At 41.1% G+C, this 23,264-nt stretch overlaps 1 protein-coding gene and 1 long non-coding RNA gene across 9 annotated transcripts in view; one reads left to right on the forward strand and one right to left on the reverse strand.

The window, feature by feature from the left end:
* Positions 1–16,704, forward strand: part of LOC123504251 (calpain-9-like) — a 177,513-nt gene extending 160,809 nt beyond the window's left edge. For all 6 annotated transcript variants that reach the window (XM_045254633.1, XM_045254635.1, XM_045254634.1 and 3 more), the window contains 14 exons: positions 81–262; positions 2,389–2,529; positions 3,033–3,207; positions 4,659–4,774; positions 5,586–5,714; positions 6,384–6,556; positions 7,012–7,223; positions 7,581–7,738; positions 8,571–8,640; positions 11,188–11,284; positions 12,606–12,733; positions 13,525–13,717; positions 14,485–14,540; positions 14,768–16,704. In XM_045254633.1, coding sequence (XP_045110568.1) covers positions 81–262; positions 2,389–2,529; positions 3,033–3,207; positions 4,659–4,774; positions 5,586–5,714; positions 6,384–6,556; positions 7,012–7,223; positions 7,581–7,738; positions 8,571–8,640; positions 11,188–11,284; positions 12,606–12,733; positions 13,525–13,717; positions 14,485–14,540; positions 14,768–14,794 — 1,857 coding nt within the window. In that variant the 3' untranslated portion in view covers positions 14,795–16,704. The remainder of the gene's footprint in view (positions 1–80; positions 263–2,388; positions 2,530–3,032; positions 3,208–4,658; positions 4,775–5,585; positions 5,715–6,383; positions 6,557–7,011; positions 7,224–7,580; positions 7,739–8,570; positions 8,641–11,187; positions 11,285–12,605; positions 12,734–13,524; positions 13,718–14,484; positions 14,541–14,767) is intronic.
* Positions 1–23,264, reverse strand: part of LOC123504253 — a 204,212-nt gene that overhangs the window by 102,333 nt on the left and 78,615 nt on the right. For all 3 annotated transcript variants that reach the window (XR_006674773.1, XR_006674774.1, XR_006674772.1), the window contains exon 3: positions 12,573–12,726. This is a non-coding gene — a long non-coding RNA (uncharacterized LOC123504253). The remainder of the gene's footprint in view (positions 1–12,572; positions 12,727–23,264) is intronic.

Raw genomic sequence — 23,264 nt, forward strand, 5'->3', positions numbered from 1 at the left:
CAATATTAGCTACACTGCAATGTTGTACAGAAAGATATACACTGGCATGAGCGCTATCTTCTCTTTTCTCTTTTCCACAGGAAGTTTGTGCTCGGCCGAAGTTCATTGCCGATGGAGCGACGAGATTTGACGTGGAACAGGGAGAGCTGGGCGACACGTGGCTGGTGCAGGCGGTGTCTACCCTCACCTTGACCCCGAAATTCCTCGATAGAGTGGTTCCCCCCGACCAGGCTTTCGACCACACCTACTGCGGGATCTTCAGGTAACAAATTGATAAAGTAATGCTTCTTGTAGCTAAAACAGTGGTAAGTAATAGTCCGCGTAGCTAAAATTGGAGTAAAATAATGGTTGTCATGGGTAAATTAACGCCTCTCGTGGGTAAACAGTGATAAAAGTAATGTTTTTCGTGGGTAAGCCGTGGTTGAGTAATGTTTCTCGTGGTTAAAGTGATAAAGTAATGCTTCTACGTGTAAAGAAATGTACATATCAATATCAGCACTGATTGGAGAAGCAAAAGAGACCTTAGGTACACAAGCACATAGACAGGACCAGTATACTCAGACACAGCAGAACTTCAGAGGTACAGAAGGTAAGGGCGGTCACATTCCCCTGCTCTGAGGCCTAGCTAATGGGAAAATCAATGTGATAAGTCGTGGAGGAGGCACCTTCGTAACCTGATTCCCACTTAATGGCATCACTTACGTGGTTCTCTCCCAGGAATACCGACACTACGACGGTACATCGAAGAGGCAAGAAGAAAAGAAAAAGAAAAGAGACATGGGAAATTTTGAAAAAGTGATGTTAATGAGAATCTCCGTCATACTTCCTTGTTAAAATGGACAAAGTGAATGGTAGATCATACACACACACACACACACACACACACACACACACACACACACACACACAAACATACCGTATATACCAAAGACAAATGCATTTCCACCAACTTATATACAGACAGACAGGCAAATACGCACACACACACACACACACACACACACACACACACACACACACACACACACACACACACACACACAAGAACTGACAGCCAGCCTCATATAGATAACATACAGAGGAGGCCATATAACTACTATAAGCATCCCCAAAGTCACCAAACGACAACAGGTGTTCGCCCTCAGACAAACTACATTAGTCAGCCCCGGATCACCAACAAAGGGAGAAGCTAATTACTTCAGACCAGCAGCAAACTACATTTCTCGGCCACAAGAGGACGAGGACACTTAACCAGATCAGTCAGCTTTATTCTTGATCGTGGAAGCCTAATAATAGTATTTCAAAAAGCGCTTTTATTTTTCTTAACTACCAAATGAAAATATAAAAAAACCAGGTGCAGTATATGTGGTTCTTCATTACTTCTATTAATGGTAATCTCTCAATAGTACCTTTTTTTAACGTTCTTTGTTGTTCCATTAGTTGTTTGATTTTTTTTTCACTACCCAATTCGATGAAGAAAAATCAAATAAACAGCTGCAGGACATGTGGCTCTTAATTACTTCTATTTCTGATAACCTCTCAATAGTACCTTTTTTCAACGTTGCCTTTTGTTCCAGCAGTTGTTTGATTTCACTAGGCAATACAAAAAATACAAGTCTGCGGTGAAAATACTCCCCCTTTTGATTTTTTTCTAAAAATCAATGTTTTGCAGTTTTGTGAAAGTCCATTTGGCAGATCATTACTGGGACTTTATAAACTGCACACGTGATCCTCTTATTATTTTCAGACCACATTTTATAGGCTTTTCTGCAGCTGGGTAGTTTTGTAATAATATGTCACAATTTTTTTGAGGTTGCAGTTTCCTACACACACACACACACACACACACACACACACACACACACACACACACACACACACACACACACACACACACACACACACACACACACACACACACACACACACACACACACACACTGAACAAACAAACACAATACACAAACACTGCAAAGTTTTGAAGTGGATGCTGGAAACATTAATCTGATTGGACAGCTCTTCACAATCAAGCATGCAGTGATGAACACATTCCACACACAAAAATAAAACAACTGACCCTTTACGCAGAATGCAAAAATACGTTGGCTTTTTTTTTTTTCGATACAACTACTAGAGTATATCATTCGTTATCTCTGAACGTGACTGAGTACTGTTTAGAAACGCCATAAAGCAAACTGTAGTTGTTCTTAATATATTATAGCTCAACATTATCAGTTATTAGTAGACAAACTTTATTCACAAGGACAATGGGTGACAATAGCTGTGTATATTTATTACAAACCACGTGTACATTTCCAAGGCTTTTTATAACTTCCATTATGTTCTTATTTGTTTGCACTCACATATGCTTCTCTTTTTCACTGGCAGATTTCGGTTCTGGCACTTCGGTGAGTGGGTGGAAGTGATCATTGACGACCGCTTACCCACATTCAAGGGCCGTCTCGTTTACCTACACTCCACTGATCCCTCTGAATTCTGGGCCGCCCTCCTCGAGAAAGCTTACGCCAAGTACGTATTGCTTTAATGTGAAAGTTACCTGTTAATTAGAATTCGGAGTATGACGGAATATTTTGCGAGCGTCAGGTTTTAAGCTCAATTCACATTCGTATTAGATTACTCTAAATAAATTCTTAGTGATTTTTATATAAGATTCATAAGCTTGATGCAAATCAGAAACTGTAACAGAGATGAAAATTTTATGGAGAGTATTCTGAAATATTTAACATACATTGTTTTTTAACACAGAAATTAGCGATGTTTAAGAAATACCCACTGGCATTACCAATCTCATTCACTCCTCTCTTCTAAAACATATTCTTAAGAAGTTTCGAGCAAATGACAAACTGTAACAGAGATGAACATTGCAAGAAAGGTATTCTGAGATATCTAACATACATTTTTTTCTAAACTCACACTCAGAAGTCATCGTATCTTTAAGAAATCCCTACTAACATCACCATTATCAATCACTCGTCTCTTCTAAAATATACATCATCCTATGGTTTGTGCAGGTTCTACGGGAGTTACGAAGCCTTGCAGAAAGGGTTCACCACGAGGGCCCTGCAGGACCTGACGGGAGGCATCGTGCAAAGCTTCAGTCTCACGATGCAGGAAAGGTTTCTCACGTACCAGGTCCTCAACTCTGCAGTACCTCGCTCAACGCTCCTCATCGCTTCTATAAACCTGGTGCGCGATGCCTTTCTGATTGCTCTCTCACTCTGTTTAAGAGGAATAGTTAAACTCGTAATCTAAAACACAAGAGCTGTATTGAAAAGCTACTGAGGATTTCTTTACAGGCTCAGAAATTTTAAACTGTTTTCAAAAGCCACAGAGGTAATTAATCGGATTCTCGTTCGTTTTTTACATTAATGAAGCAGAATTGTTACCGTAATACTGATAAAACTGAAAAAAAATATCCTTGAATACCCCACTCGAAATAAAACTGTAAAGCAGATTGTTAAAAGCCAACGAGGAAAACACCGGATTTGTTTGAGAGTGCGGTGATAATGAACGTAAATTCCATAAAGCACAATGATTCAGTAGGAAACAACACTGAACTCACGAAGCCCACACTGGGAAAGTTGCCAGCCTTGACCGCACGTAAAACACAATCCCTCTTAACTGTTCATAATGTTTTTCCTTGTTTTTATCACTTTTCCGTGTTGCTTCAAGAGTAAAAACAAGGTTAGGTGATGTTATTTGGTGCCTTCTCCCTCTCCCTCTCTTTCTCTCCCACTCCCTCTTCCTCTCTCTGTGTCTTGGATTGATCGCCTGAGGGTGTTTGAGTGACAGCACCTGGTGAGAGTTACTGCTGCTGTTAACACCCGCTCGTGGCTCAAAAGTGTTAAGTGCTATATTGGTTTTCGCTGAGGATTTATTTGCACATGTCGCCTCCTCGCCTTAATGTATTCATAATGCAGGCATAAATTTGCTTGAGAAAATATGCCCGTGCTACTTCTTTCCTTTTTTACATGCAGAGAAAACACGCAAACTGCATATTGTTATTGTTTGCGAGTAATGTGTACACAGTGACACCAATAAGCCGTACTGCCATGAATGTCTTACAGGAAAAGCTTATTAAAATAGCAGAAAAAGGCATAAATATACTGTTGAATACTATCATTAATCTTATACAATGCCCAAGAAATATATGAAGTGTAAAATTGCTTCTTAATATTAGATACCAAGAAATTCCAATTCACCCTTTATGACTTATAGGAGAAGGGCAAGAAAACCTACAATTATTAACTTTATACTTTGCTGAAGAAATATGTGAACTGCAAATTATTCTTAGTCTTATCACATACGGAGAATTCCTAATCAAATATCAACAAAGGAGCCTTATACTGTGTGAAAGAAAAAAAAAACTATATATCATTAACCCCTTCAGTACCATGACGCGTTTCCATATTCATTCTGCTTACTATATGGTAATTTTATACAGCTTTACAAACTCATATGGGGGATTAAAATAGTGAAGACTGTGGCCATTAAGCTGCTGATCTCAATAAACCCTTCTTAATGTCAATAAAATGTTATAAGCGTACACAAATCTCAAGGTAAAAATGCTTCTCAGTATTGAAGGGGTTAACGTTATTATGTACCAAATAATCCTAATTCAATACTGTGACTTGCAGGAAAAGGACAACAAGAGAAACCTGCGCCTGAGAAACGGTCTGGTGACGCAACACGCCTACAGTGTGACGGGCCTGGCCAGGGTGCGCACCAAGCTGGGGGAGACGCCCCTCGTCAGGTGGGTCTTAGCATGGCCCTGTCAACCTACAGTGTTTGGAAATGTCGGTGGTGGTAGTAGTAGTAGTAGTAGTAGTAGTAGTAGTAGTAGTAGTAGTAGTAGTAGTAGTAGTAGTAGTAGTAGTAGTATCATCAGCAGCAGAAGTAACAGTAGTAGTAGTAGTAGTAGTCACCATCATCACACTACCAAGAGCTTCATTTATAATTGTCAAAGTATTTTTCCTCTTTCCTGAACTTTCTTAAACCTTCATCTTTGTTCTGTACATTTTCAAACACTATTAAAATGCGTACCATCTACCACAGGCCACTACCACTTCACCTATCTATTTACACACACAATTCATACCTCCAGTGTATCTATCCTTCCTTTCTCGCCTCTCCTGAAATCGCTACAGGTAAAGAACGCACATCTATCACACGTCGATCACACATCCATCACTCGCTTTACTCTTTACTCATCGTCATGCGTTTTTTAAAAGAGAATCACAACAAAGACAACTCTCTCCATGCACGTGTATGTATGAGTATGCATAGAAGTACTCCCTTGCAAAAACCCTGCATTTCTATTTTGCTTTTTAAATATTCTCTCCTAACACATTTCCCAGCTGTGCCTCCCTCCCTCCCTCCCTCCCTCCTCTGCAGTATAATTCCCTCGCCTTTTTTTTTATGCAGGACTGTCGTTTCCTGCGCTGTATTATTTTTTCCTTATATTTTTTATAGGAGCTTCGCGATCACGACAAACAAGGGATATTCACATTCGCTATCTCTGAAATACATATTACTCTTTCCTTCTTTTTCATTTCCCCGTCCAGACTGCGGAACCCCTGGGGCCGCGGGGAATGGAATGGCCCGTGGAGCGAGCGGTCCTGGGAGTGGGATTCCCTCTCAGAACGGGACAAAGTGCTGCTCTCCGTGCGGGTCAAGAATGACGGCGAGTTCTGGTGAGTAGGGCGCATGTGTATATAGACAGACACATATTCACACACTCTCTCTCCCCTCTCTCTCTCCCTCCTAATCATCATACAGATAATCGTAGTGGGCTAGAAAATATAAGTACAGCAACTCAATTTTATGGAAATATCTCATAAGATTCCCTTCTCATTATACACTTCTGTAATGCAATGGGTAACTGGCCTTGCTAGAAATCCACGGGGCCGGGCTTGAATCTGATCTGGGACAAGTGGCACACAGCTGTTCATTCTTTTTCTAGCATAATCGATAAATATGTACTTGAAGGAACTTATAAGTGTGGAGAAGTGGCTATATTGCGATGTCTTGAGGTAAGAGAGATCATTCACCACACGCTTAACCCCCTCAGTATCATGATGTGTTTCCATATTAATTCTCGTTACTATATGGTGACTTTACACTGCTTCAGAAATCCATGTGGGGGATTAAAATAGTAAAGACTATGGCATTTATTCTTTTGAAGTACATAGATAATTCCTAATGTCAATAAGATGGTCTAATCATACACAAATCTCAAGGTAAAAATAAAAATCTATCCCGGTATTGAAAGGGTTAAGGCTAGTGAGACGGAGATGAGCGCTGAGGCCATATGCAGCTGTAGCATTCAACCCAGACTTTACTTTTACATCACTGCTTTACAGGATGGCCTTCGAGGATTTCGCCCGCCACTTCACCCACCTGGACCTGGTGCACGTGGGCCCCGATGACTGGATGAACGAGCCCGCCCTGCACTCCAAGAAGCCGTGGCGCGCCGTGCTAGCCAGGCGGCGGTGGCGGGGAGGCTACAACGCGGGGGGCGGCACCCAGCACACAGGTTTGTTATTTTAGAGCTCAGTCAAAAGGAGCGGGGACGAAAAAAACCCGTATTCAGAAACGCTTTCCCCTCTGACTAAGACAATTTTCTAAGGCCACAGAGACAATAGTCGGGTTTTCAAGACAGTTTCTCCTTTTAATAAACTAGAAACCTTGCTAATCTATCTCCAGTACCATAAAATTGTCCTTACAAACACGAGTATCTTCAACTGGAGCCCTTGGAAAGCATCGATGGTGAGAGAGCAAGGTGTTTCTGAATACTGGAAAAAAAAAATAAAATTAAAAAAATAAAAAATAAAATAAAAAAGAAATGGAAAGGTAAAGTTAGTTTTCTGCATTCCATTCACTTAAGTCTCAAGAACTGGAACGGCTCATGTTTTCATTTCATGTAGTATAAAAGCACCTATTTACTTTATTTCCTCTTCTCTCCTTCTACACGATTTGCTGGCGATGCAGAAACGACCGCCATGAATCCCCAGTTCCACGTGCAGATCCCCCGCGCAGGTCTGTCCAAGTGTCATGTGGTGGTGTCCGTGACGCAGCAGTACGACACGTTCCTCTCGGCGCAGGACACCAAGAGGCGCCACCACCTCCATCCAATTGGCTTTGCCGTGTACGAGATCCCACCGAACATGACCCGACTCACGCCGGCCTTCGTCACCGAACACGTAAGGAAACACACACACACACACACACACACACACACACACACACACCAAAACACCCCAGTAACTCCCATAATCCTTCAAAAACACCCTCAAAACCCCGGTAACACCCAAAACACACCTAAAAGCGCACCCATTCACCCTTACTAAAACACCTCAAAACACACTCAAAATCCCGGGAACACACCCATAACAATTCAATAACATCTAAACACCGTGAAAACCTCAATAACATACCCAATAAACCCCAATAACACCCATAACACACCCAATAACACTCAACACCGATTTTAAGAGGAGTTGTGAGAGTCTACATTAATTTCCATCTTTATTGTAACATTCCTCACTTTCCCTTGACAGAAACCAATGGACGTGACCTCTCACAGCCTGGCGAGGGAGACAGTCACCTTCTTCACGCTGCCCCCTGGGGACTACATGGTCGTGCCGCACACAGCCCAGCCAAACTGCGACGCAAAATTCCTACTACGAATTCTTACCGACGAGCAGAGTAATATTTGGTGCGTGGCGTTTGGTGAAATTGACTTTGTTACTTTTCTACTCTATAAAGTCGGTGACAGAATTCAGTCTAACGGTTACTTATCTCGATTCATCAAAAAAAAAAAAAAGTGAAGTCAGTCGCGAGTCTTGTTATCCCATTGCTTTTTACTATAACGCACACACCTCGCTCCTGTACAGTGCATATATTCCCTCTCCTCTCTCTCTCTCTCTCCCTTGCTTCTCCCTCTTCCCCGAGTACTTTTCACACACTGCCCTTAATACTAATCCCATCCCATGCCTGACTATATTGACTCTATACGTTTCCTTCTCTGCCATTACTTCCTCCTCCCCCACCCAGCTTATCATGGAACCAGCGACCACCCAGGGTTATTTCTCTGTATATATGAACTGCCCCTTCCTTCCTACCTTCACGTCTCTCCGCACGGTTATTTTTTATGTATATTGGCCGTACGCAGCTCTCTAAATTGACCACGCCTTTCCTACATGTACGCGTGAGTTTTGTAGAGTATAGCAGGTTTTCATATTCCTGCCTTGCTTTAATCGTTTCTCTCTGGCTCTCTCTCTCTCTCTCTCTCTCTCTCTCTCTCTCTCTCTCTCTCTCTCTCTCTCTCTCTCTCTGAATAAAACTAAGCGGATTTGATAGCAATATTCTCACCTGCATTATTATTATTATTATTATTATTATTATTATTATTATTATTATTATTATTATTATTATTATCATTGTTATCATTATTATTATTATTAAAATTATCATTATTATTATTATTATTATTATTATTATTATTATTATTATTATTATTATTATTATTATAATTATTTCACCATCAGGGAGGTGAATGAAGACAATATGGTATTCCGGTCCATTAGTCTGGAACGATTGGACGACGGGATGAAGATGGTGAGTATGTGTGTGTGTGTGTGTGTGTGTGTGTGTGTGTGTGTGTGTGTGTGTGTGTGTGTGTGTGTGTGTGTGTGTGTGTGTGTGTGTGTGTGTGTGTGTGTGTGTGTGTGAATAAATGAATGAATGAATGAATAAATGAATGAATGAATGAATGAATGAATGAATCTAGTAGCTCAGACTTTATAAAATGTATGGAGCACAGCTCCGATTTACATTACAAATATAACAATAAAGTAAAATTACCTCACCCATTCAATACTTATCTAAACATATTGAATACTAACTTAAAAAAAACAGAGACAGATTTTGAAGAACCTTCACATTTGTGCTTTGCATTAACAGAATATATTTAGAGTAAGTTGGCCTATACGTAAAATACTCTGACAAATACGTATCCCTTAATCTCACGATGTCCCTATTGATGCTTTCAAAGAGAACACTGTGTGTGTGTGTGTGTGTGTGTGTGTGTGTGCGTGTGTGTGTGTGTGTGTGTGTGTGTGTGTGTGTGTGTGTGTGTGTGGCTCATATTCTCAAAAACTCCTGTGCATTACCTCCACTATTTCAAAAAGCTTTATCTAAATATACACGATTTTTTAAGATAATTTTGACGGTTCTAGAAGCAGAGTGACGAACTTTCTATATTATTGAAAGGAAAAATACTCTTGAAAACCTTGCTAATCATCTCTGTGGCCTTTGAAAATAGTCGTGGTGAGAGAGCAGAACGTTTCTGAATTCGGAGCTGTGTGTGTGTGTGTGTGTGTGTGTGTGTGTGTGTGTGTGTGTGTGTGTTGAAGACCTAGGGATCCGCCGTCTCTATGTTCGGGTCTGGCGCGTGCGTGAAGATTTACCGCTGCCATTGCCGTGTTTACCCAGCTAACGAAGGGGGAATGGGAGGGGTGGTCATTATCCTCTCGTCTGTGGCAGGGGCGTCGCCGTGACGGAGGGCAAATATTTGATGCACCCGCTGAGGCTCGCGCTCTCTCTCTCTTCCTCCCCCTTTATCTATTCCCCTCTTCCCATTTTCTGCAGACTGATGCGGGACCTGAACACATATATGCATAAAAATGAAAACAGCTTCTATTATTAACTTATTATGGATCAGCATTGTTTCTTAATGACTGTTTACTCAAATTAGTCGAGTGGGAAGAGTAAGACCGTCTTGTTCCTATTAGTAAACATGCATGTCTTTTTTACGTGTATAAAGAAAACAACATGTGATTATTCGTTATGCATTAGATGTGTTTCTTATATAAGCATTCATTCAAATGTATAAGACAAACAGGGCAGTCCTATATTACTTTGCTATTATCAAACACTCATGTCATTTTTTTCTTTAACGGTGACGTGGCCAACTTTTGTTCCCTCAAGTACCAGACGCTATTGACATTTCATCTGGCTGCACTCAGACTCTCGCGGTGCATTCTGGTAACGCGAGTCTTGTGTTCGTCTGCTCTTTGTCTGCCAACAGTGTGAGTGTGTGTGTATCTTCGGAAAGGTTCACGACCCCGCCAGCGCTTCGTATGTTGCGGTCTAGTCATCGAAATGAATATACTCTTGCTGGCTGGTCAGGTATATTTACTTTAGTTAGATGTTTAAGTTCCTTGTTTACGCTCCCTCTCGCGGGTTAGTGAAGCCAGGTGGATATGAAAGATGTGTGCGTCGGTAATCACTGTGGCCAGAGGTAAAAACATGCATGAGTGCTGAAAAGCTTATCTTGCAATATACTCAGGAATCAATGAATTCTAATACAAGATAACTTCTAATCACATCGTAACTGGTGATCAAACAACTGCTAATTTGACCTTTTCTTATTACAATTATAAACTTAATCCTCGAAACATACAAAAATACTCAAAGCAAACACAAAATCGTTCATATTCATTTGTACATCCTACGTGAACTGAATTTCAAGATTTAAAAAATAGAATGAAACCCTCTCACTATCCACGTATATCTGACGCCTTTAGCTCCTAAGATCCCCACTCAAAGGCGATGGCAGTGAAGAAAGAGCCTCTATTTATTCCCGTTCTTGAATCATTTCTAGAATTCCTTTCTCCTCCAGTAGGTCGATTGCTTCATTCATCATTCATCTCTACAGGACGGCAAGGATTTACTTTTATTAGATATGTGCAAAGGAAAATCACTGTTTATTACTTACGATCTTCTTTTCTCGTTTTGCCTAACTCCCTTCAGTACCATGACACGTTTTCATATTCACTATAGTTACTATTTGGTTATTTTATACAGCTTCAGAAATTCATGTGAGGAATTAAGATAGTGAAGACACTGGCCATTAATCTTTTAACCTCTATAACCCGTTTTTAATATCAATAAAATGGTCTAATTCTACATAAATTTCATCCCAGTACTAAAATGGTTAATCTTAGTGGTGTGTGTGTGTGTGTGTGTGTGTGTGTGTGTGTGTGTGTGTGTGTGTGTGTGTGTGTGTGTGTGTGTGTGTGTGTGTGTGTGTGTGTGTGTGGGTGGGTGTGGGTGTGTGTGTGTGTGTGTGTGTGCGTATAACCTCTCCTCTCTCCTCCCCAGCGTGAGGGCAGAACGATGCTACAGAAGCTTCTACACAAATATCCGCCGGAACTCGATCCACATCTGTTCCACAAATTCCTGAAGACTCACTGGAAACGTAAGTCTTTATAAACACACACACACACACACACACACACACACACACACACACACACACACACACACACACACACACACACACACACACACAGCCCGGTAGCTCAGTGGTTAGAGCGCTGGCTTCACAAGCCAGATGACCGGGGTTCGATTCCCCGGCCGGGTGGAGATATTTGGGTGTGTCTCCTTTCACGTGTAGCCCCTGTTCACCTAGCAGTGAGTAGGTACGGGATGTAAATCGAGGAGTTGTGACCTTGTTGTCCCGGTGTGTGGTGTGTGCCTGGTCTCAGGCCTATCCGAAGATCGGAAACAATGAGCTCTGAGCTCGTTCCGTAGGGTAACGTCTGGCTGTCTCGTCAGACACTGCAGCAGATCAAACAGTGAATTACACAAACTCATGAATGCCAAGAATATCCGAAAGAATCTTGATATTTTGTAGCTTTCTCTCATAGGATTCTTTCATCCTTCCTTTGAATAGTCACCTTTATTTTTTTCCCGAGTATCTAATTCCTTTTCCCTGCTATAGGACACGTACTCTCTCCTTTCATAATAAGCTTTAATATCAAATCGTCAAAGGAAGGGAAGCCGCCGCGTTAATTAGGTTTTCTATGAACTAAAATGATCATTACATCTGGTTTCCTTCAGTCTAAAATTATTCACACGAAAGTAATAAAAGATCGTGGTTCATCCTCCTAGACAACAGTAATATAGACATTCATTCAGCGGGAGACACTATACACTCTCCAACAATAGCTACATTTCTCCTTCATTGTCAGCTTTTCCACTTGCTACTCCTATTAAGGTTTTCGCAGAGAACGATTTTCTATATCTTCTTTCTAGTTTCTTTGCTTCTTTGGTACGGTGCGTTATTGAAATGCCGGTTTCAGTTACAATACTTGTATAGTTCAAAATTTTGACGAAAACACATTTTTATTTCCACAAAATGAAATGGAGGTAGTTTAGTATCAAAGTTGTGCAGCAAAGAAACAAGAAAGGTGATGAGAATTCCTGAGGATATTCAAATAAGTCTGGCATAATTTCTAAATTATTTCAAGATAATCATTACAATAAGACGCTAGCTACATTTAGGCACTGCACTTCATGCTGGTCAATTTTTCCTCCTTGAAATTCACGAAAATGCAGTATTCCCATTTTCCATCTAACTGGAATTAGCTTTCACTTCATCAAAGAGAGACAAGACACACACACACACACACACACACACACACACACACACACACACACACACACACACACACACACACGGTCATTAAGTCACTTATACATACAAGTGCTGGCAATGTGAACGTTTTTTCTTGCAGAGTTCCTGGTCGAGAAGCCGACGCTGGAGTTGGTGAAGAGCGTCATCATGCTACGAGACTACAACATCAGCGGGCGTGTGGCGCTGGTCGATCTTCCAGGGCTCCTGCTGATGCTCCAGTTCTGGAAGGTAAGAGCAATGACCTGATGAGGCCGGGATGCCTGCTGGCATCGTCCTACTTAATGTTGCTTCAAAGGAACACGAGTGCCCGTTTAAGGATGCAAGAAATCATATAAACATTAATACCTGATATGAATTTTACTTTAACAGCATTTTAACGCGACATTCTCAGCAAAAGACACTTGACCAAACATTTGCACCCTGAACTATAGATCGTGCATTGAAAAACTAACGTAGAGAGATCTTAAGTGGCCTTTGCTATTCTATTCCCCGTGGAAGCAGCAAGGAACAAACATCAAATCCACCGCTGTGTGGTTGGCGAGGGACATGCACAAGTATATTTCCCAAGCGGGCAGTGATGCATGGAGCGGCGCTTGGGTAAACTCTTTAACCTTTACTTACTTCAGCCCTCTCAGGACGCTTTCCTCTTCTTTAATCCCCCCACTCCCCTAACACCCCGAGACACCTGGCTTGTGCAGTGTGCAGGGAGTTGTTGCCCGTGTTGGCACATTAAGGAATGAAAGATGCGTTCCCGAGACACTTCGCTGATCGGCACTACCACCTTCTTACTGCGTGAAAATTTTACAAGTTACAGATGAACAACTCAACAGATTTTTATGTAAGAGGGGCACATAGTTCTCTCTCTCTCTCTCTCTCTCTCTCTCTCTCTCTCTCTCTCTCTCTCTCTCTCTCTCTCTCTCTCTCTCTCAATCAATCATCTTTAAAATACTTCCTCCACCTAAAAATGAAACCATATAAAAAATTTACAGTATCACATGATCTTTTTTCTTTTTCTTCAGACTGCATTTCTTAAATTTGACCGAAGCCACTCAGGCAAGACGTCCTCCTACCACCTGCGGCCGGCGCTGTGGGAGGCGGGGGTGACTGTGTCTAACAAGGTGCTGGAGTGTCTCGTCTTAAGGTTCGCCAAAAATCGCATTCTTACCTCGGAGGCGTTTCTGATGGCTCTTGTCAGACTGCACCTCGCCCACGGTAAGTGCCTTGTGGCTTAATCCCTTCAGTACTGGGACGTTTTTGGGTATGGTAAGACGAGTTTTTAACATCAGGAAGGGTTTATGGAGGAGAAAAGATTTATGGCCAGTCTCCACTATTCTAATCTCCGCATAAGTTTCTGAAGCTGTATGAAATCACCAAAAAGTAAGCAGAATAATTATGAAAACTTGTCAGGGGTTAGTTAATCTCTTCGCTACCAGGACGCGTTTTCATATTTGACAATTTTATACACTTCAGAAACACATTATTGGGATTAAAATATTAAAGACTGGCTATTACTCTTTTGACCTCCATAGACCTTTCCTAATGCAAATAAAATCGTCTGATCATACTAAAATATTAAAGTAAAAATGCGTCTCAGTATTTAAAGGGTTAATCTTTCATTCCTATTCGGTACAACCTTAATTAGTAGTTAGTTTAAGACATCATTACTTATTCTCTTTGTTGTGAGTGCTTATAAAGACACCATGTATTACTTCTATGTTTCTCGTAGTTTCGTATCGCAGCTAAAGGGTTAAACTAACTAAACTTGGAAATAAGTGCAGTTATTATGCAAAAATCGTAGTGACTAACCCTTTTTTTTTCTTTCTATGCCATTTGTGAATATACCTATCTATATTTCTATTTATTTTCTGTGCACAGGCATACATTTTCTCTACTCACTCACACACATACTGACGTCAGGATCAATGTATAGTGGGTAACTCAATCATGCTATGTATTGACCTATAAACTTTCCTCCCCAGAGCGCTACCACAGCATAGATACCAAAATGAAAGGGAACCCGCTGTCCTTAGAAGAGGTATGTACTGTACCAAGAGAAATGTGTTGTATAGACTGTAAAACTGAACTCTCTTCCAAAGAAATATGTACTTAAATTTACCTTGCAAAGTACAGTTCTCAACATTTATTGATTTACATCTTAAAGTCAAAGGCTGACACTAAAGAGAATGCTGGTGAAAGTTTAATCCTTCTGCTATGGTTCTGTGCATGTAAGTCACTCAGTCTCAGTCTCTGTCCTTCCCGCAGATGATCCTTATGACAACATATTCCTGAGCGACAACGCACGGAGGAAATGTAAGGAAGAAGGAAGACGGGCCACGAAAGAGGAGAGCTCAAAGGAAAAATGTTGAAAGCGTAAAGGAGAAGAAGGAAGAGGAGAGTGAGAGAGAGGATAGGGAAAAAAAAAATCGTTAACGCTTTCCTCTCTTTCCCGAGCACCACTTGGCTGCAGCGTCGCTCCTACATCTCAGCAAACCTATCCCATCCTAAGCCCTTCTCGGGGAAATGTGAACCCGTGCATGTACGTGTGTATGTAAGGTGAAATGCTGCGATTTCACTCCAGCCCAGCCCAGCTCTGCCTCCACACACTCCCTTGTGTAAATAATGGAAACAATACTAACTTTCTCAGTGTTACAGTAAAGAGTTTTTGGAGCTTCTAAACACCTTAAGAAAAAAAAACTTGGAATATCGAAATCAAAATGCACTCTAAATTATATAATACGGTATCAAAAAATGCGATGTGATGACCGCCACAAAATGATCTTATATCGAAAAATGAAAAAAAAATAAGAGAAGCTGCAAGATGCTATCAAGCCTACACGTGGCGCTCCCTAAATAACATACCTATTTCCACCAATTATCCCCATTCATAAACTTGCCTAATCTTCTTTTCAAAACCCCCTAATGACTGAATCAATTCCACTCCGGGAAAGATAAGCTCCTCACAGCACAGAGCGTCGCAAACAAAGCACGCCTATCCTTCCGAGTCACCGAGGCGAGAGAAGAGAGAGGCGGCGGCTTAGGCATCACAACTCTTCCGTGACTCTCCGTGACCTTCGCCAGACTGCAAATCCCAAAGCCTTCGACTCGTGCTAATCCCCTTTCCTCTTTCCAAATGGCTTATACATGCAAACATTTCATAATACTTTCTACACAGCAGCTCGGGTAGAGGAGTTTTGGGAGCAGCGAGGCTTGGGAAGGAAACCATAGCTCGGAAAAATCGGAATCAGATTAGCCTCACGGAAACGCTGACTGGTTGTTGCTTTAGCGGCTCCTGGACCATCAACAGGAGGCGTCAGAAGAGACAGCAACGTGTAGAGTTCTCAGATAAGGTGCGGACACTGCCCCAGCTAACGCCCAATGGTGAAGTGGATAAAGTAGTCATGCTAATGCGATGTGACATACGCCTGTTGTCAGAAACGCTTTCCCCTCTCACTACGATTTTTCAGCGCCACAGAGACAATTAAGTGGGTTTTCAAGACAGTTTCTCCTTTTTATAAACTAGGAATCTTGTCAATGCATCATCAGAACCATAAAAGTACTCTTAAAAACACGACTATTATCAACTGGAGCCTTTGGAAAACAGTTATGGTGAGAGAGCAAAGCGTTTCAGAATATGGGCCTTTCTTGTCTTGAAAATATACACGTAAATGAAGTGTGCCAGATGCAAAATGGAAGAGACAACGATGTACTCTTCTGTTTTGGAAATTATACAAAGTGAGTGTGCCAGATGCAAAGAGGAATTATGATCAGAGTCGAAGATGCCTGTAGTTCCATCCATACATGTTCGTATCACTGATTGCATTCTTGACAGCATTCCACCTCCAAATCACCGTGACCATAGTGTTGCCCAAAGGTGAAACTTCAGTATTTTCTATAGAGCATCGATAAGTAAATGAAGAGCTCTGAGTGTACCTGTTGTTAATACCTGCCAAGCTTTATACTCTCGGTCAACTACTATTTATGAGGCTCTAGTTGTTTTGAACGTTCTTATATTGTTAATTGAATCTTCTCGTAATACACTGAAGCTTTTCTTCTTGCTATGTGTATATGTTTTCGTGGATAGACGACGTAGTAATGCTGATTGTGACCAAAAGTACCTAATTTCCTTCTTTTTAAATGATATCCTAATGTTTACTGGAAAAGAGAGAGAGAGAGAGAGAGAGAGAGAGAGAGAGAGAATGGTATTTGTGACCAAAAGTACTTATTTCCCTTTTTTTGTAAATGATACCCTAACATTTACCTGAGAGAGAGAGAGAGAGAGAGAGAGAGAGAGAGAGAGAGAGAGAGAGAGAGAGAGAGAGAGAGAGAGAGAGAGAGAGAGAGAGAATATTTTATCACAATTGTTAAAAAAATCATCCCTACCTAACTAATGGCTGTCTGGTGAAACGCAATAAAAAAAAGACACACAAAAAACGATGCCTCTCCAATTAAAGGGCACCTAATGACTCAACCGCTGGCCCTCTTGACCGCTGGCACCCCGGCACTCGACTCCAGACACACCAATTCACCCTTGAAACGTCCTGTGGCACCTTCGACCCCTTATCATTCTCCGTCATCGCACCCATCCATACCTCAGGCCCTTTTACCTCTCGTGCCTCCCTCTACCTCCTCTATTTTACCTCCCCTCCAGCCCTTCGTTCCGCCGCTCCTCCTCTGCTTCATCGATATTCCCAGGCCTCCCCCATCACGAGCCCCTCCTTGCCACGGGAAAGGCAATTTCAACTCCTTTGACAAGACCCTAATTGGATGTGACGTTGATTATCGTTGCTGTTGTTGGTGCTGGTTGTGGTGGTGATGGTAGTCGTGATGGTGGTGGTGGTTTTCTAGGCTTTTTTTGTGTACTTGAGTTATTGTTGTTGCTGTGGTTATTTTTTTATCACTACTGCTATTACTACTACTACTACTATTACTACTACTGCTACTACTACTACTACTACTACTACTACTACTACTACTACTACTACTACTACTACTACTACTACTATTGCTACTACTACTACTACTACTACTACTACTAATACTACTGCTGCTGCTACTACTACTACTGCTGCAACAACAACAACAACTATTACTGCTACCACTACTATTACTATTATTACTACTACTACTACTACTACTACTACTACTACACCTTCACCACCATCATCAATACCGCCTTAACAACAGCAAAAACCAGCACCACCACAGCCGTTATCATCAAGAGAGAGAGAGAGAGAGAGAGAGAGAGAGAGAGAGAGAGAATATGGCATGCCCTAACCAGTAAGTTCCCTCGCTCCTCTTCGAATACAATGTAAAAGGCACGAGAAAAACCAAGAGCTATTAGTGAAAAATTTAGAGGACAGCTCTTGGCCACGAAAACCCGCAGGTCTGCACTTCTGGAGCCGAAAACAAATATCGGTGTGAATTTGCGGTCCGTGCTGATCCTTCCTTGTGTGTGTGTGTGTGTGTGTGTGTGTGTGTGTGTGTGTGTGTGTGTGTGTGTGTGTGTGTGTGTGTGTGTGTGTGTGAAGAAAAAGGTGTTCCTTCACTTTTTGTAAGGATATTTGTGGCTGATTGCGATTGATTGAAGTTTGTATGATTCTCTCTCTCTCTCTCTCTCTCTCTCTCTCTCTCTCTCTCTCTCTCTCTCTTTCTGGGTTGGCTATTCACGGAGAGAATATCGAATAGGTACAAGTGTTACCAGGAAGGAAATAAATAAAACCAATGTCTTGAAAGTCTTGGAAAACAGTGAAGTGTGAGGCTCAAGATTTGCAAGAAAACACACCAAAACGACGATATCAAAATAGGAGAAAAACCAAATATACCCAGAAAATTGGTTTCATATAGAGTTTTTGTTATGTTTCTCTCGCATTCGTATCCTGAAGGGCAAAGTTAGTATTAAAGGTACTCAGGAATTTAGTGAAGGCCGCCCTGACACTGCCAAAAGCTCCCATTATACATAGCAGATCACAGCACGGCGACCACTCACACTCTGCCCAGCACTGTCCTAATGAAGTCATCCCTCCAGCTCTCCTCGTGTCCCGGTTCCCTCTTCACAGGTCTTTCACTCAGACAACATGACGTGGGAATGAAATTTTAACCAAAACTAACTAATGACTTGACTTCATTAGGACAGTGCCAGATGCCCTTGTGTGTGTTGGGCAGAGGTGAGGTAAGTACTGTCTGTGCCCCAGTCCATGCGATACCAGAAAATACCGTTGTTAGTTTTCTTTCCGTCTCAAAAACAACGGAAAACAAAGAATATATTGTTCGTTTCTCTTCCTTCCCTGTCCTAAAACATGGCGGGCAACAGGGATTTTTTTCTCTTTTTTCTTTCTTGGTTTCAAAATAGCGGAAAACAAAGATGAAGAATTGTTTTCCTTATATTTTTCTTCCCCGTTACAAAAAAAATACGAAGTGTAGCATATAAATCAGTCTATATCAACCAAGAGGACATTTTTTTATATACTCTTCTCTAATGTAGTACAGATGACTTTATTTAACAAGCTTTAATATAGCGGTGCAAAACCAAAGAGGATAATAATATATTTTTCTCGTCTTCCACAACAAACATTTATCGCTTTTCCTTGTGTTTCTCCTTTTACCTCTTCATTATATCACGTATATCCGTCACACGTGTTCCACCTCCTGACAAGTTGGAGTTCGATCCTGTATATATAAAACTATAAAGTCTAGTTCAAAGACACCGTGTACTAATTACCCTCCTGTTTTTTCCCTTCCTTACCATACTTATGTTGGTGTGCGTGAGGGACGAAGCTCTCTGCTCTCTTTCCTCCTCCCGTCTTCCAAGGATTAGCCCCTTCAGTACTGAGACGCATTTTTACCATGAATTTTGGGTATGATTAGACGATTTTATTTACATTAGAAAGGGTCCACGGCGGTCAGAAGATTAGTAGCGAGGTTTTTCACTATCTTAATCCCCCACATAAATTCTTGAAACTGTATAAAATCACCAAATAGTAAATAGAATAGGTATGAAAACAAGTCCTGATACTGAAAAGGTTAAGGGAAGATTTGTTCCCGATACACCAAACTGTCGATACTGGCTTTGATATGTTTGCCTTCTAAATCATTGTAGCTCCTCAGCGATCCTGCAGCGGTTCGTGTAACAGGTGAGTCTTTTAGGTTTTGTTGTTCATGTTGTTATAGTGGTGGTGGTGGTGGTGGTGGTGGTGGTGTATTATTAACGCTATCGGACATGGTCATTGTTCTATTTTGATATGAAGATTAATTATGCTAACAAAAACTAGTAAAAATGTGTAAATAAATCAATAATTGTGTTACAGAGAAATCAAAAGACAGAGAAAGGATAATAACAAAAGAAAGGCAGAGAAAAAGAGAGAAAAACATTAAAGAGACACACAGTGACAGAAAAAAATATATAGTCAAGATAAAAATGGAAATAAAATTTTACACACTGCCGTGGCGCTGAACGCTGAAGGGTCACTGAATGAAGCCAAGCCTTTCAAAAACTATTAATTCAGTTACATATCTAGACATTTTTCATCACCCGTCCAGTCCAGGCTTGAGTTCTGACGCAAAACACACTGACAAACATGCAATACTTTCCTTGAAATGTAAAGTCACTTTTTGCCTTCAACCTTCACACACATCCCTGTTTTTAATTACGTCAGTGATGCATCAATGTTTGCCACTGTTTATGTTCCCTCAATTAAATAACTCTCGACAGTGCTTGTGTTATCACCACTCACCAAATTCACCAAGGCTTGAATTCAGAAATGTTCAGCTCTCTCACCACGACTGTTTTCAAACGTCACAGAGATGATCAGCTGAGTTTTCAAGACTGTTTCTCCAGTTGATAGTGTAGAAGAGCTTATCAGTGGCTGCAGAATCAAAAACACATTTTCAAAACCCATAAAAGTAGTGGAGGTGAGGAGAAGTGTATTAGAATATGGTCACACATAAAAACGTCTGTCCTTTCTTCCTTCACTTCCCTTCCCTTCCCTTCTGAGTTTTAATATCAGTAGATTCTTTCGCCATCAAAGTCGCATCATCTTACTTCGGCTCACCTCAACTTCCTTGGCGCGGCAAAATTTTGGGATAGCTAAGATTCCTCCCCACAGATTCCTTCTACCGGACGTCTCCCATCACTCAAACAAACACCACGCTCCCACCTACGTGACTCTGAGGCGCCCACGCGTGTCAGCTTACATGTTTTCGCGTTTATGCCTCAGTGCCTCCGCCCCCTCCCTCTCTCTCTCTCTCTCTCTCTCTCTCTCTCTCTCTCTCTCTCTCTCTCTCTCTCTCTCTCTCTCTCTCTCTCATTATTCAACCAACCAGAGAGAGAGAGAGAGAGAGAGAGAGAGAGAGAGAGAGAGAGAGAGAGAGAGAGAGAGAGAGAGAGAGAGTGTGGGTGGCATTAAACCAGAGACAAACACACCAAGACAGATAATCACATCCTTAGAGCAAATGACATAAGGGAAACACGAGATGAGCACGTGGGCGACTAGCTAAGATGAGGCGGTGGCAGTGTGACCGTCAGAGGGGTGACATAATAGCGTGTCAAGACGTATATAGCGGGGAAGCAATGACAGGAAGCAGCTGGGAAGTGAACTACAGCGAGGTGAGGTTCAGAGGATGAGCGAGGACTGCAGGTGTGTATGTGTGTGTGACTCCTGTGACAATGAGGTAAGAGCGGCACGTGGAGGAAAGGGAGTTAATCGGTTACTACAACTACGCATGTGTGTGAGTGAAGGAGATGAAGTAATGAATGTAAAGGGTAGTTATGTTTCTTCCTCTGCCTGTTGAGTGTCATACCACGTAAAGGGAAAGTTTTTAAGATGTTAGTGTTATTATACGTGTATGAATAATAGAAAAAAGGGGTGATAAGAATTGGTAGTTGCTCTTTTCTCTACCAATTTGTCTATTTGAAGAATATAACAGGTAAGATATACTTCGGTAAATATTTAGAAACTGCAACGTGTAGGCTTTGATGGCTTCCTATAGCTTTATATATGACTTTTAATTCCTTCAGTACTGAGACGCATTTTTACCATGAGTTTTGAGTACGATTAAACGTTTTTATTGACATTAGGAAGGGTGTATGGAGGTCAAAAGATAAATGGCCTGAGTTTTCCCTAATTCTTTACCTACACAAAATCTGAAGCTGTATAAGATCACCAAATAATAAGAATGATTAATATGAAAACGTGGCACTGAAGAGTAAAGCACTACAACATTTCTCGATCATACAGGAGAGAAAAATAAAGCAGTGATAGAAAACCCAATATATTATCTTTAAAACACCTTTTCTTTCCACGCTTATACTTTTAATGCCTCAAAAAGCGCACCCCTTGCCTCATATGGCGCGACAATACTATTACTATACGATAATTAATCAGTCCAGCATGGCCCAATAGGTGAAGCGTGGAGTCATAATAGAGTTGGCGTATTATTATTCATTAATCTGTAATAACTGGGACATTAGAATAGGGGAGAGAGGGAGAGAGGGAGGAGGCGGGAAAGTCATGTAATTATTCCAACACTCAGAGACACATTAGTGAGATTATAATGACATAGAATCTATCAACAATGGCCCTAATACCTACACGCACACGCACACACACACACACACACACACACACACACACGATCTCGGATATATAACCTCTTGAATACGTCACCGGAATTAGAAACCAGCTCACCATATTTTAATTAGTGATCTCTTGTTTTCATGCAAGACTCTCAGCCGGAAAGAGAAGAGGAGGAGGTCAAGGAGGAGGAAAAGTGTCGAGGAGAAGTGGAGTGGAAACTGAGGGAAGGGCGAGAAGGAAGAGATGAGTGGCAGAGAGAGAGAGAGAGAGAGAGAGAGAGAGAGAGAGAGAGAGAGAGAGACGCTCAATACAACAATGGCTTTGAAAATCTAGTAAACAATTTCTCATTTTCACTCGCTCATTCTCGGTAAAACTTCAATATTTTTCTATCTTTAAAATATGAGTCAATCTAGAGAGCAGTATATTTTCCTTGTCAATATGGCGTCCCTGAAATCCCTTCTCCATCAAAGCTCCAAACAACGACCAAAATATAAGGCAAGTCATGGTATAATAGAACTTGATTCAGACCGCTAATAAATTAAACCTGAACTGAAGCTCTATCACCACTCGGAACCACGTTGAGTTTATTATACATTAATGACTTCAGAGCCTTCTATAGAATTACTGCGGGACAAAAGACTAGTTGACATCAAAAATAAATTATCCCAGTCATTTTACACTACAGAGCCATTTACCTGCTATGAATGAATGAAGGTGTTGTATTGTTAGCTTAGAGTATATTTCAAAACATGATTTTTAACAGAGAATAAAATAGATGGAAGAAGTTGGCTCGAGTGGCTGATTCTACTACACAGTGGGAATAAGGTCGTATGAAGAATAAAGAAGTCAATTGAAGGAGTAATTTAAATGTCTCTAGGTCTATGTTGCCTCGTCTTACCTCAGGACAGTTCCTCCCGTATTCAGAAACGCCTTCCCTTCTCACCAGGAGAATTTTCTAAGGCTACAGAGACAAATAGCAAGGTTTTCAAGACAACTTTTCCTTTTAATAAACTGGAAATCTTGCCACTCTATCACCAGAACTATAAAAATATTCTTAAAAACATGGGTATCTTTATCTAGACTCTTGGAAATCAGTGATGGTGAGAGAGCAAAGCGTTTCATCACTATGGTTATTCAGGTGAAGTGAACAATGCGTCACTAACAAACAATGAGCAAAAGAGGTGAAC

Source organism: Portunus trituberculatus, chromosome 15, assembly GCF_017591435.1.
Source record: "Portunus trituberculatus isolate SZX2019 chromosome 15, ASM1759143v1, whole genome shotgun sequence".
Taxonomy (NCBI): Eukaryota; Metazoa; Arthropoda; class Malacostraca; order Decapoda; family Portunidae; genus Portunus; species Portunus trituberculatus.